At 39.9% G+C, this 15,539-nt stretch overlaps 1 protein-coding gene across 6 annotated transcripts in view; it reads right to left on the bottom strand.

The window, feature by feature from the left end:
* DUSP16 (dual specificity phosphatase 16) overlaps positions 1-15,539 on the bottom strand; it is a 94,252-nt gene that overhangs the window by 29,639 nt on the left and 49,074 nt on the right. For all 6 annotated transcript variants that reach the window (XM_053661642.1, XM_053661644.1, XM_037136584.2 and 3 more), the window contains 2 exons: positions 7,553-8,146; positions 6,447-6,585 (listed from right to left, as the gene is read on the bottom strand). In XM_053661642.1, the coding sequence (XP_053517617.1) occupies positions 6,447-6,585; positions 7,553-7,780 (367 nt within the window). In that variant the 5' untranslated portion in view covers positions 7,781-8,146. The remainder of the gene's footprint in view (positions 1-6,446; positions 6,586-7,552; positions 8,147-15,539) is intronic.

A 15,539-nucleotide genomic window follows, 5' to 3' on the forward strand; every position in this document is an offset into this window, starting at 1 on the left:
TATCTTTAGTCTGCTCTGCAGACCATTTTTTAAAAGGACACAGCCTCAGGCATTATGTCAGGCACTGGTAGCTGGGAAATGACACAAACTGTCTTACCACACACTGGCAAGTAGCAATTGGAGAAAAGATGATCCAATTTGAATAACCTCACGCAAACGGAAGCTTGGAACAGAGCCAGCAGAATACACGGCAACCAGTAGGCAAAGCAGCACCTGTTTTTAGTCTGTTTTGAGTGGGTTTCAGTGACTGGGGCTCTTTAAACATGAGAAGAGCCAATTCCTGAATAACTAGTACTTTTACTGAAATCCATTAATATTCACTCTCTTTTACCGAGAGGACCTGAAATGGAATGACTGAAGATTGCCCCTTCTGTAGATGAAGGGACAGAAGAAAAGCCACACTAGATAACAGAACTGATAATAACAGCACATACAGCAAAATCTATAACCAAGGAAAGCAGGCTTTACAGCACTTCCATTAGGAAGAATAGTAATTGATTCCATTAAACCAAAGCCACACATTTATTACACAGTACTACTGACCAAATCCAGATCCCCATTCAATTGAAAAATGTGTAAAGAGTCAATCCTAGCTCTGACTACCCCAGCAAATCTAACTCAAAGCAAAGAAATGTGCATTTGGCCCTGTGACTGCAGTGAACATTAATCTAGGACCACAGTGTGTTCAGAGACTAAATGTTCATTAAAGCCCTTATCACTGTACCCAACACTGCACCTAATGGCAAGTGCTTAAGAAATGGTATCTTCTATCCTTATTCAAAGCTGTACTTCAGCATAAAACAGAGTATTCAGACTGTTATTTGGCAGCCCCCTCTGGATAAAATAACTTAATGCTTTAACATTTGTAATATACAAGATATTTTTATACATTGCTCATTCCATAAAATGTGAAGTAAGAATATGACAAAATCCACAGAGGTTGAGAGAGGATCACCACAAAAAGAGCCTTTCAGGATAAGCCTGGTCTGAAATGGGCACCCTTGACTCCGAGTCCTGCCTCCTGATGAAGCTCCAGAAGCCTCTGGAATTATTGCAAAGATGGGCCTTGGGCACACAGTGAGGACAGGGAGGGCTCGGGAGAGTCACTCAAGGGCTCTGTCATTTTCCTCATTTGTAAATGAAAGGGCTGAGGTCTGTGACTCATTTATGGGTTTTTTTTGCTGTAGGGTTGTCCTGTGCTTCAGCACAGGACAGAAATGAGTGCTGTAGAAGGAAAGCAGACGACAGCTGGGGGGTTGGGGTGCGGTGGATGGAGGGATGGAGCAAAAAGGAAAGAGAACTCATGGACCCAGACAACAGTGTGGTGACTGCTGGGGGGAGAGGGGATAAGGGGGACTGAATGGTAATGGAAAAAAAATACAATAAAGGTTAAATCAAAAGAAAAAAAATGAGTGCTGTAGAATTTTAAAAATAGCAAGAGTTGTGGGTCCCTTTTGTTTTTATTCAGAGCTACGACAGTAAGGAAAGAGAATAGAATAAAATTTTTCAGCTGTAGGTTGATCTTTATTTTTACTAAATTAACCCATTTAATCACTTTTCTGTTGGCAAATTCAGTCATCTTTTTTTTCCTATTTCTTACTTTCAATCTGGCACCCTTAGAAATATAATAAAGGCAAGTACAATAAAATGATATGCAATAAATAAGTAAAGACCAAAAAACAAAATGATTTTTCAGAGAACAAGTTTTCTGAAGGTTAACAAGACCAAAAGAGGTATCAGTACCAATGCTGACAACTATTGTGTTTTCTAACAATAACAGTTTCTTTTTTTAAAAAGACTATAGCCCTGGCTGGGTAGTTCAGTTAGTTAGAGCATTGTCCTGACCCACCAAGGATGCAAGTTCAGTACTGGTCAGGGCACATACAAGAAGCAACCAATGTATGCATAAATAAGTGGAACTACAAACTGAGGTTTCTCCTTCCCTCTCAAATCAATAAAAATTTTTGGAAGTTAAATGAATAAATGACCCTCACAACAGAATCCTCGGTTACAGTCATTTTTGTGGAACAAATGTTTATGTCACACCATTCTGTCATTCTATTGATTCAAATTCTCAAGTCTTATTTTAAATTTTTATTTATTTATTTTTAGAGAGAGGAGAAGGGAGGGAGAAAAGAGGGAGAGAAACATCAATGTGTGGTTGCCTCTCATGCACCCCCTACTGGGGACCTGGCCCACAACCCAGGCATGTGCCCTGACCAGGAATTGAACCCATGAGCCTTTGGTTTGCAGGACAGCAGTCAGTCCACTGAGCCACACCAGCCAGGGATTAAGTCTTATTTTTAAAGACAATTGTGCGAGGATATATGTCTGTAACTACATGTATGTGCTTATTTAATAACTGACTTTGAATTTTTTTGAAAGTGGAAAAATGGTTTTGCCATTACCTTTCCATCAATGATAATGGAAAACTTTCCAAAGATACAAGAATTCATTATTTTTTGCTAACATGAGAGTGCTATTAATAAATAGACCCTTTAATCCTCATGGAGTAAAACAATGCTATGGATTGGTTTGGTTTAGTATTAGGAGACCTGTGGCTAAACAGAATAATTGGTTTACATGTTAATAGGTATATAAATTACTTATACTGCTCTCAATTCAATGGATTCAAAAACTTGTATTCTCCTATGAGTGGAGCTAGGTTTCTAGAGCTGTTAGCTCTTATTAAAGTTCAGTATTTAAGGATCACCCTTGCCCTGGCTGATGTGGGTCAGTGCATTGAGTGCTGGCCTGAGAACCAAAGGGTTGCTCGTTCAATCCCCACTCAGGGTATATGCCTGAGTTGTGGGGCCAGGTCCCTAGGACAGGGCAACAACACACTGATATTTCTCTCTCTTTCTCTAAAAACAAATAAATAAAATCTTTAAAAAAAAGGATCACACAAATTAGCACAGTTTAATTACAGGAGTATTTTTATTACATCTTAAAATCATGTTTAAATCTACCTACAGATGGAAATATTTTCATATTAGATTCTTCTCCCAAAACAGCTATATGCTTGCTCTGTCTGAATAAAAAGACTTTGGAAATTGTTTATTTCAAAACAATCTCATTTTTGCTCCACTTTCAGATTAGTTTCATTACTGTTTAATATAGTCAGTTATTTATTTTTAATTTTAATTGTTCAAGTACAGTTTTCTGCCTTTTACTCCCATCCCAGCCTATATTCTAAATAAAATGAATATGAAATATAAATGGTATAAACTTACATGCAAGCTGATTTACATATCAAATACTTACTAAAAACTTAAAAGGTGCTAGGCATTGTACAGAGTACAAAGATGAACAAGACACTGTCCTCAACTGAAGCAGAGAGCCCAGTGGGGAGTTAAGCTAACAAATAAATAAGATAAATGACAACATAATTTTAAATAAGATTTTAAGATAAAAAATGAAAAGCTTAGGCTAGTATATGACTATCAAATTAATCATTCTGTTTAGAATATTGACTGGGCTCAGAAGAAGGGAGAGCTGCTCAGGCAGGGATCAAGGTCTTGGCTGAGAAGGGTCACACATGTGGCCTCTACACAGAGTCCATTGCAGAACCAGGTTCTAAGTTTCAAGATTAGAAGGCCTGGGAATCCAGTCTCACTGATAATCACCTATTAAAGGCTACCCCCATCCCCCAAGCAGGACCTGGTCCATATTAATGAATTAAGCCCACTGCATTCCAGTACAACTTCCCTTAACCCAATCCTCCTACTCTTCAAGTAAGCATTCATTTTCTGTGCCCTTAGAACTATGTCCTACAGGTAAGTTTGGGTCTCCTCATGTTTGAGGGAAAGAGCTCATTATGACATCCTCCTATCAGTTACCTGGGGAGGTCCTCTTGCTCCTCTTCTCCAAAGTCACTGTTCTCTGGGTCAGGGAGCCCTGAGAAACTGAGTGGACTTCAGGCCCCAGTGCTTCACTTCCCCATCTAATGACCATAAAAACACCTGACATATCCGAGGGTCTCTTCTTGAATAATCTCAGGGTGGCTGGAAGTTCTAAACTGATGGAGAAATTAACTGTAAGAAACCACTTTGTCTCTCTATTACCATATCCAAATGAGGCTGACAAGCATCTCTAACTGCTGAAAACAATAGGGGTATTTTGTGGTGAAAACCATCTCCAGTGACCTTTTAGTTTCCTGTAGCACCAGTGAGAAGCAAGTGTGCTTTCCTACGATTACTCCCCCAACCCTCACCAAGCAAATATTTAAGAAACACTTGTGGAGGTGTCCTTCTTTCTTATACTCCTGGAACATCCTCCGACCAGCAGAACCTTGATATTAAAGAAAAAAGAAAAAACACAGGAGCCAAGAGCTGACAGCTGTACCTTTCCAAGCATTCTCTTCCACTCACCCCACCTCTGTCTACTCTGGAACAGACACAGTAGTAAAGGGAAATGCCAATTGGCCAGGACCTTCTGGATCATTGGGGAGACTTTTAACCACCCAGAACCCTCTCTTAGGTGTGGTAAGAGATCTGGCTTCTCAGAAACTCTCAAGGCACTTCAGTCCCCGTCCCTAAAGCCACCTCCTAAATGAAAGAAATGCAGGATTGTAGAGTGTGGATGATGAGGTGGAGCTACCCATACACTCCCTGTGGTTCTTTCCCGGGATTTGCGTTCAGGCCCAGGAGACCTTTCCCGCACGGTGTGAAGATATCGGGGAGTTCTGACTTTGTGTGCACTTCCATATGTCCCTAGGGTTGACCTAGCTGATCAGACTGAGTGCTTTTTCTTCCTTGCCTAATAAATGCCCTGCCCAAAGCTACACATGACTGCTAAGAACCTTCCCAGGTAACAAAGGTGTGCTCTTTGGTAAAGGGGAAAACGGGTATATAAGTAACCAGAACACTTGAGCTAGAAATTCAGCATGAGCTCATTCCTCCATGGGAGTGTTCACCTGGCCAAAGGCCAAGTCAGAGACCCCAAAAGGAAAACTGTCTCAAACAAGAGCAAGGTGGGGAGGTGGGATAATCACTTTGCTGGGCAGCACATCTTGGTGTACTGTCTTTGGGAAAAACTCTGGTCCCATTAACAGGATTCCAAGGCAAAGCTCCCAACTGTGGCTACGAGAAACATGAAATGAGTTCCTAAACTCACCAACCTAGTTTGGTGGAACTCGACAAACAGTTGTCACATTTAACGCAGTAGTGCTCCCAGTAAAAGAATGTGCCTATCAACAAAAGCCAAAACCTAGTACTATGATTCTCAGTTACAAAATTCTGAAAACCACATTCTGAGAAAAACTGGCTTCACTTAAGGATACTAATAGAGAGGTCAGGCAGAAAATCAGAGCATAAATGAAAGGTGTGGCAATAGATGATCTGAAGGACACAAGAAACTATCTTTGTTCTTTGGGAACTGAAGCAAAGGCTGATGAGAAAGACCTGGAGACATGGAACTCTTATCTATACCTGCACAGAGTTTAACAGTGTTCACACACCAGCAACTGATGAACCTTACTCTCTTAAAACTGAAATGCCTATACTTGTAATACCAAATTGCCAATAACATCCAGTTCACAACACTCTCCTTATAATGAGAATAAAGGTGTGAAAATGATAGTATCAATATTTTGTTCCTCTTAGATCACATTTTTAAAAGCACTTTCTTGTCTATCACTGGTAGAATCTGCCAGACACAGCAGCTTTGTGTGAAAGGTTACTGTGCACTGTCAAACTGTATTCTCAGCTCTGTGAGCCGGTGTAAGTGAAAGGGCTTCAGTAATGTTTGCAAAACAGGGGAAGCAAGTGATGAACATTCGGCTTTGGAATTCAATGAGAGAGAACTCCCACACGGCCTTCCTTTAGGGCAGATATGAAATATGTAGTCTTCCCATGTACTTTATAAAATCATCTGGTTGCTGAGCATTTACAAGAGACTTTCAGTTGTAAAAACAAAACAAGTAAATGAGTTTTAAAATATTCCCCTTAATTATCAAAAGATATAGTCTACACATATTCTCTCCCTTCCTCATTGTTCACAATGCCTAAGAATCATGATCTGATTGCTGCAGTATGCATGAACTCTAAATGTTTAATAAGAGGTTACACTGGCAGGGAGTAACAGCTAATACCAGAGCAGGAGATGAGAGGTAGAGCACCTGGTGTTCTTAGATCACAGGTGAATGGAAAATCCCTGGACAGAACATTTGGCTTTCAGCTATTAGTACAGGCACACAGATCCATGTATGTGGCACTTCTACCTAATAAACACCAAGTGAAGAGGCATTAGAACTAGTTCAAAAATCCACTGGCCACTGTGGAAGGATGACAGTATTCAACAGAGTAGTTTACAGCAATAAACAAATCACTGTACACAATAATCCCAAAGTTGTGATGATCTATTGAACTTTGAGCTCATTGTGAAATACTGCTTATTCACAAAGTTCAATGAGATTCCAAGCCATTTCATTGCTACCACAGCCTCACCTGCAAGCAGGTGAACGGAGCTGAAGCTCTTCTCCAGTTTACCCAGAAGTACAGTGAGAAAACAGTCTGAAGACAAAGAGGCCACATCCTGGGAGCTTTGATCGTAAACTACCACCTTCTGACTGCAATCAATGTCGACCTAAAATGCAAATGTAGAGCTATTAGGAAGAAAGTTGAGAAAAACAATCCCATAAACTACTGGTGCTGAAGCAAATTAAGTACTTCCTGTTTTCTATTAAAATAACATAAACTTACTGAATAAACCTAGCATATACATGGTTTTTAAATACTTGCAAAAAATCAACTTTTAAAAGGCAACTTGATGCTACTTCTGAGTAAATGTGCTCCCAACTACTTGGGTTTAAGTCCTCAGTACTATAAAAGGGTAAAGCATAAAAACAAAACAGTAAGCAAAATAAACCTAACAATCCTTGAAATAAATAAAGACACATTTAAAACATGGTTTCTCTATAGCAATGAAGAAATCAGTTGTTTAATAAAATTAAAACATAAACTCATTTTTATTCCTGAAGAAAATAAATACGAGCCTTACCTATCACAAAGATGACATTTTGGTACCCTAGAAATACGCCCTTGAAGATAACATCCTTAAGTCTTAACCAATGTCACCTTACTTTCCCACAAATCAAAAGCACTTTCTAATATAATTATTTCTATTGTCTTCCCAAGGCAATTGAAAAGAATGATTTCCTTTCAATAAATTTGTAGATTATACAAACCAATATATTAATATATTATCAATACATATGGTACTGTATATTGATACATAGCAACCGATAAGATTAATATAATTATTAACAATAACTTTATATTAGTGTTTAAATTTATAAAACAATTTTAGCAAGCCATTAATGGAAAAATAGCACCCAACCAAATTAAAACAAGTTGGCCTCTTTGTATGGTCTACATGTAGTCTTAAAGGTGACAATATGGTGAATAATTCTTTTGAGGTATCATAAGGTACCAAAGTTTAAAAAACCAAACTTCCTCGAATTATTTTCATCCCTTAAAAAGGAGGCTTCGTTTGAAATTATTCCCCATTCAGCATACTCATTATCGTAAAAAGGAAAATAGAAAGCACTTACCTTATGTTTAGCTGAATGCTGGATGAGTTCTGTAATTAACACTTTGTCCTGTTGCAACCTTCGCTTCATAAGCTTGGAGCAGTTGATATTAATGGCTTCCAAAATGTGGGATGTATTGTATTCCACAAATGGCCGGCTATCAATTAGCAGCACTTTTTCCGTTCCACTTTCCAGCAGAGCCACCAACCTCTCAGTAACAATTTGAGTCCCAATCATCTCATGGGCCATGACAACAATAAGTCCTCTTTTCCCACCTCCTTCTTTAATTTGCCACGATGATGTAATGGTGGTGTGCTCAAAGGCTCAGCCACTCCATTGTACTAGCAATGCATGAGGTCAGGCTGGTGGTGACTGGCAAAAGGAGAGTTAAACCCATTTTCAGCAAGAGCCCTCCAAGTGAATGTCTCTTTCTCTTTCCCGTTGATGTGCTCTCGCAAAGGACTCCTTCCACAAAGCAGCCCCTCACAGTTGATTCATAAAGAGATGACTGGAATAACCATTCCACAACAAAAGATGCTTTGGGGCAGCCAGTGCATTACATCATTCTTTACCTTTGCTCCCCCGCTGCAACAGCTTGACACTGGACTGAAAAGCCTACACGAAGAGAGAAAGACAGACAGAAAACAAAACATGGGGTCAAAAAAAGAAAGCGCGCCGGATTAGAGAGAGTGTATGATTCATAATATTTACTCCATTAATCTAATTCCATACTTGATGCACTGTTTCATTTGAACAAACAAACAAAAAGGACAATTGGGTATGGCTTCAGAAAAGCATGCTAATGATAATTCAGTTTTACCTCAAAAATATAAAAACACAAAGAAAACAAAACAAGATATATTCACAAATTATAATCACCATGGACCCAGAACTAAATGAGTTATAGCATGAAATTAAAAGAGCTATATAAAGCTGCCTGAAGTGTTATTATTCCAAATGGGTACCCTCCATTTTCTTTGCTTATTTCTTGCAAATAACACAAAGAACAGCCTAGGACCAGGGCAGCAATATCCTATTTTCAGAACAACAAAAACCCTTTTCTGATGGCTTGAGAATTAAGATAACAGTTATGAGAGTGTGCCGTGCACACACACACACACACTCCATGGCGCAAACAGCACACATCCCTTTAAAATGACCTCAGGGAGAAGAAGAGAGGCAGAAACATGAGTAATATTCTTGTCATACCAACTGCTGAGCTAACCTGTGAGGTACCCAGCTCCACCCAAAGTAGTTCAGCTATAACCCTAGCCAGTCCCCCAAATGGCCACGCCCCCCCCAGAGTTCCCTGACTCTCCATGGACTCACCCCTCACTTTCTTGTGCCTCAGTCTTAAGAGAATCACTTAGAAAATCTCATACCTTAACGTAGGACTGACTCTAGGACTGCAACCTACACAGAGAGAGCCCTTCAGACTAAACCTAGTGCTTCCTGTTCTTACCAAACTCCTATCATCAACCATTTCTTAATACTAGTTGGAGTTCTGTGCCCATAGCTTGGACCTCACCCTGACCTTCAACATTCTCAAATTCCTATCTCCCCTGGTCCGTCTCTGCTTATGTGAAATTCTCTGCTACATAAAACTAAACATATGGGCACTCAACTTCTAGAGGATAATGTACTTGATGGCAGAGGTTTTGTATTACAGTTCCCACCTCCACAGTGATTTGCACCTAAGACACTCAATTGACACTGTGATAAATGTAATCCTCCTTGTTCCAAAAACAGTTTAAAATACTGAATAAGTATTTGATTAAGTGATTTCGGACCAGAACTGTAGAGCCCCCAAACATCACTGAGCCCCTGCTTAAGTTTAGACTTAGAAATTAGAAAGTGAAGCACAGAGAAAAGGTAGCAGGACATAAAGAGAAGTGGCCTTGCATTTACACGTTATGTAATGCTGGACAAATTACATAATATCTCCAAACCACAGTTTCCTCATCTGGAAAATGTGGATATATTGATGGCCTTGTCTCCTCACAAACTCTGTTTTGAAGACAAAATTATCTAAGTTTTCTAACGTGAGTATGTGAAAAAGCAACTATACATTATACAGAGAAAAGCTGGAAGAGTGAACAGAGCTGCCTTGCATCTGGAATCTAAAGGACACCACTGGGCAGGTGAAAACAGAAGCAATTCCATCCTCCTACAGTCCACCTTCCACCAAGCTGTGCCCCTTATACAGAGCCAGGCACACAGAGTGAGAAGGCACCTGAGAAATCATCGCATCCACCCTGACCCATCACAGATCAGCTCCAGAGAGACTACATTATCAGTCCATTTCTTGTCTTCATTACATTAATGTATTTATTTTTAGTACAGCTTAATGGCAATGAGATACAAAAGTCATCGCTGCTTTTCAAATGAAGAAACTAGAGCACAGAATTTGTCCTAGCCAATCAACTAATACCCTTGCAAAGCACCTGCCAAGGCCATAGCACTGAATCAAGTCCTGACTGCTCAGTGACACAGTTCACAGCAACGCAAGGTCCTGTACTCAGATTGTCAGATTCCCCAGCCAGGGCTCCTCCTACCGGGTGACCCTGTTTTCCCTAAGTGCCCGTCCCATAATGAAACTGAACTGAGATAGAATGACGTGACTTGTCCATGAGAGTGCCTGGGTGGCACAGAAAGTGGAAACCCGAGAACAGGAGCAAGCTGACTCCAACAATGGCACTGAGTCTCCGAGTCCGATTGGCTCCTGGCAATGATAAAATCCGGATGGGACAAAGCAGTTATCTGGGTTAGCAGATCAATGGACAAAGGGAGGGAGATGACAGCAAACATGCAAGAGTTGAATTAGAAGTTCTCATCTTTGCTTCCCTTTAGCCAAGTCTCATGAGCACAAACCACGACACCAAAGACTGGTTAGGGAAAACCATCTTACTGGGCAGAAAGTGGTCAATCCTGCCCAGAGAAACAGAGTTAGTAGTTCCATATACAGAAAGACCCTTTCCTTGACCAAGCAAAGGTCTGGTAAAAGTGACCCTATTATGAAAATGTAATTGAAGCAAAGGAGTGGAAGTGAAATGAAGATTAAGTTACACCCCTCTACCTTGTCCCAAGGCCAAACGGGGCCCTCCAATCACGCCTTTATGCCCAACGTCCAACTTTTCCAAACTCGATTACGTGAGGGGCACTTTTGCTGTTGTCTCCTTTCAGAAGACCACTATGGCAAATAACCCTTTCCTATACACACAATAAAGCTTTCTACTTCTCTAAAATAAAAAAAGTCAATAAACTAGTATTTATCAAACTGAACACCAGTAACCTTAACCAAGGCCACTAAACAAATACTTGCAAAGTATCCCACTTCCAGAAATAAAGGTTTTTAAAGACTTTATTATCTATGAAGGTTTAGATAGGCTGGGACAACATGTTAGTACAACAAAATGACTATATAAGCCAGGGAACGCGATGGGCGAATCCCCTAAAGAAACGCCAATTTAGATACAGCTTGCATTTCAGCAAGCAATTTATGTTTTATATTTTACAACATTTAATATTAACATGAGTTGTATAAGAACCTTCCCCTTTTAATATACAAAATTTAAAGGTTTTCTGTCATTTATTTCCTGTGTTAAATTCCATTTGGTTACCTATAGAAATGTATCTATGACTTTATAATGGAAATCAGTAGAGTTTTATTTATTGAAATTCACTCTGCACCCAACTTTGTAAAGAATATCAATGAAGCCCTGGCTGGTGTGGCTCAGTGTATTCCAGTCGTCACCTGAAAGGTTGTGGGTTCAAGTCCCAGTCTGGGCACATGCCTGGGTTGCAGGTTTGGTCCCCAAGTGGGGCACATGAGAGAAGCCACCGATCAATGTTTCTCTCTCATATCAGTATTTCTTCCCTCTCCCTCTCTCTCTCCTTCCCTTCCCTTTTCTCTAAAATCAATAAGCATGTCCCTGGGGGATGATAATTTAAAAAACAGACTATCAATGAAATAAAATATACTACTGAATTAGTTATGTCAGAGAACTTTAAGTCAAGATTATTTTAATGATAAAGTAAACTTGTGGAGTCTGTTTTATTAACAATATAAAGTCTAACTGTATAAAAACCAACACTTGCCATCAGAGTAATTAGCTAAGACAAAAATGTTTTCTTTTGATTTTCTTCAGTACTTGTAGCTTTTAAAGATGGTGCCCAACCAGAAAATTTTTTAAAGATTATGGTCCTTTTTAAATGATTCTATTAAGCATCTCTCTCCCCTTCTCAGATGAGGCATTAGTCTGTTCAACTTATCAGACACAATCCTGGCTTCTAAGTCAGGCATATACTGACGCTAGGCATATCAAAAAAAAAAAAGGTGAGAACCTTTCTCTCACTGTTTCCACATCCGCCCGTGGGTTCTTTTCTGTCAAGGCCAGGCACTGCTGCCCCAGCATGTCCCCTCCCACATCAAGGCCCATGGCAGGCAGGGTCAGGGTCAGAGGCAAAGGTCATGAACACGCCCACTGGTCTGAAAAGTGGGATCCATGAGAAGGCAGGGATTACCCCTCAGAGAGGCACATTTCCATTTTAAAAACTTCCTTTTTCCAATGAAATTCTCAGAAGGAAAAGGATCCTACAGTAATGGGGTACTTAAAAAGCCTATTCAGCAAGAACAACTGAGCCTTATTTGGTTGGGCTTGAGCTCAAGTTCAAATTCTCAGAGAATTTATGGAAAGGATATAATCAGGTGAGAAGTTTACTTTTATTAAACTACAGGCTAGTCTTAAATTTTTTTTCCTTCAATAAAACTGAAGAAACAAGCAACAAGATACACCAAATAGCCTTTCAGTAGAGCCTTAAGCACAGACTTTCAATAACAGAAAAACTGAACAAATCACAAGGGGAAGAGCAGGTTATGATGTCTGGAAGCAAGCAGAACACCTTGCCTGTGGACCATAATCGCTCTACACTGACTACAGCAACTGTGCCTCATATGCTGTGGGCTAGCCCTGACGGAAATCCTGATGTCTGGTATTTGGTAAAATATATTTAACACCAAACAAAAAACAAATAAAACAAAAAAACAACAGCAAGAAGGCTATATGAGCTTCATATGTTTTTTAGTTGCTTATTAATGTCTTGATTATATTTTCTTAGTCCAAACTAAAGGACACATATTCTGATAAGCGGTGGCAATAATGGGACTGCGTGCTTGAAGCACAACTGTCTAGACAGTACTAGACGTAGAAACAACACTTGTTAGCACCATAAAATCCAGCCACCTCTCACTATTTAATGGCACGTTGAAAGAACTCACTCCTATCAGAGGCTCAGGTTGTTTACATACATCTCGAGGATCCACAGATAAAGGCTGGAAGAGCTGCCATCCTTCAAAGACTGAATATAATGCCTTTGCTGCAAACACAAGCCAGCCCAGACAGAGTCCAGGTTTGGGAGAAGTCTTCACGAAGTTTCTGTTAAGGGACAGCAGGGTACTCGTGGGACTGATGGGCTCAGGTGGAGCCTCTATCTTTCCTCTTTAGCACTGCCTCCTGTTCGTGCACGCCTGTTTGCACCAGTGTCTCCATCCCTGATCCACCTCAGCTTTCCTTTTCCTTCCACCAAACCGTGTATCTACCCTAGACACAGTCCTCGCCACCCCTAAGGCTCTGCCATGTACCCCTCTCCATTGAATGCTTCCTCCTGGCATCCTGCCTGAGAACTAAGGACTCTCCCTAGTAGAAGAGGGGCACAGAGATGGGGTAGAGGTCCTGAGGGAGTGGGAATGGAAGGTCCTGGGTGAAGTCGCTGGGCAAGAGAAAATGTGGCGGGGGGAGGGGGGTGGCTTAATCTGAGAGTTATGGAGAAAATGTTTTGAAAGGGTATTAAAATCAACATGGTCTAGAGACTTAAGAGGAGAGATTCAGAACAAACCGAAGACAGGTCAAATGGGGACTAATTTGTGCATCCTGGTTTTGTTCAGCATCTGCCGGGCCTACTATAATAACTTCAGCCAACTAATATTTCCTAGGCATCCAATAAGGGTCAGGCACTGCAGCAGGGAATGCTGCAAAACTGAAATGGGCAAAAATTCCTGTCCTGGTTCTTAATTTAGTGATGGGGGAGACACATACTAAAAAGCAACAACAAAGCAAAACACTGTTATGACAGATGGTAAGTACTACGGAGAAAAAGTAAAGCAGGGAAGGAGCTGGGATAGGCAGTTAAAATTTTAAACAGAATAGTCGGAGAAGGCCTTACTCTACTGGTTAAGTCAAGACCATGGGGGAGGGAGAGTGAGCTACGCGGATACCTGGGAGACTGCAGCTCTCTCTGTGTCTGTCAAAGGCTTGAGGCCAATGTGTGCATTGGCCAAGGTAATGCTGAATTGGGCACATGGCCATAAAAGATGTGGCAGGTGTTCAGTTTTTCTTCAGAACTATGGCTATATCTATAAAGCATTTCCAGGTACTTAAACTTTTATAGTACATATATAAGAAAGTTTAGTACTATTTCTTCCATAAAACTTCAAAGAGAGAAACTGTGATTCCTGTATTAGTGCATCATTTGCCAAAGAAATGAAAGGAAATTCTGTAATAGGAAAGATTAAATTATTGTTAATTTAATACAATTCTTCCAACTCCATGAACATTTTGTACCTAATAAGAGAATCTTTTATAGTGCAGAATATAGGAAAATATCAAAGACATGTTAAACAAGATAAATACTTGAACAGATCTATGCAACAAGGAAGTAAAGGATCATTCCATTAAAATAATGAAAAATGCTTTCGAGGAGCTCTCCTCGTCAGAAGGCGTATCAAGTATTATGAGGACTTGCTAAGTTAGATCGCTGTACTCCAGCAGCTGGTTAACACTACTGTGAGTTCATAACCTTTATCCTGCCCCACCCCCAAAACAAAATTCCACTGCATGAAAGATAAGGTGTACGTTTCCTGACAAAGAGCTAAATTATTAAAGATATTACAACCAGGGTAAACATCTGGACAATTTAGAACACAGTCTAATGGGAAGAGGGGCTGTAATTTAATTCTTCTAAAAAAGATCAGAAAGCTCTAGGAACAAGCAAGAGAAACAATAAAAAGCATCAACACCAAACTCCCATCACCTCCACCTGAGCCCAAGTTTTACAAAAATATTCCACAATTTTTCCTACTTTAAATCTCCTAATACTAAAATAAAGCAAAACTAGAATACCAAACTACATTCTTCTGCAGGTAATGTCAAAATGGCTTACAAGAATACTTTCAAAGTGACTTATAAGGAACTGTCTCACCTTTCAGTTAAAACGCACATTAAAAATATTGGAAAAGGGAAGAGCATGAGCAAAAGAAGGGAAATGGATAAGTAAGTTATAAATTATGAAAAATCCTGCAACACAGTATCATGCAACATTTTACAAGGATGGTGCAAAAGTACAGTTTTTGACAATGAAAGATGGTCACGATATACTGAGCAAATAAAATCGGGTTACAGAACAGTAGGTAAAGTAGGACCTCGAACACATGCAATAGTTCTGCTTGGGTAATTAATAATACTGTTATATGTTTTCCACAATCTTGGAAAGTGAAAAAATCAGGAACCGGGCACAACGCACCCCTGGCACCAGGCCCTAGTGTCCGCGGCAGTCCGGCTTGCACCCTCCCGACCACTGCCGACGACAGAGGTGTGGGTCTGGGTGAGGTAAGAAAATGAACAAATAAATACCACAGAGGAAAATTTATGTTTACCCTCGGGGCAAAAGCTGAATTTCTGCTTCACAAAAGGCCTTGAAAGAATTACTTTCCATAACAATAATGTTTGGAGCGGCAGGACACGAAAAATGAAATTTTAAATCACACACTTGTGACTTATATACCTGGGCTTTTAAAAGAGGTCAGTGGGGTACGACTCATAATACTGAGTTTCTTCTATATACAAAGGATTTATGGCTAGTTTTCTTTTCAAAATTAATATATTCCCTAACACTCTTAAAATGTATTTCTTCTGATCAAGTTTCCAAAGTCAATCTACTTAAAGACTGCAAA

Source organism: Artibeus jamaicensis, unplaced genomic scaffold (genome assembly GCF_021234435.1).
Source record: "Artibeus jamaicensis isolate MK-2021 breed Jamaican fruit bat unplaced genomic scaffold, CSHL_Jam_final contig_233, whole genome shotgun sequence".
In the NCBI taxonomy this organism is placed as follows: domain Eukaryota; kingdom Metazoa; phylum Chordata; class Mammalia; order Chiroptera; family Phyllostomidae; genus Artibeus; species Artibeus jamaicensis.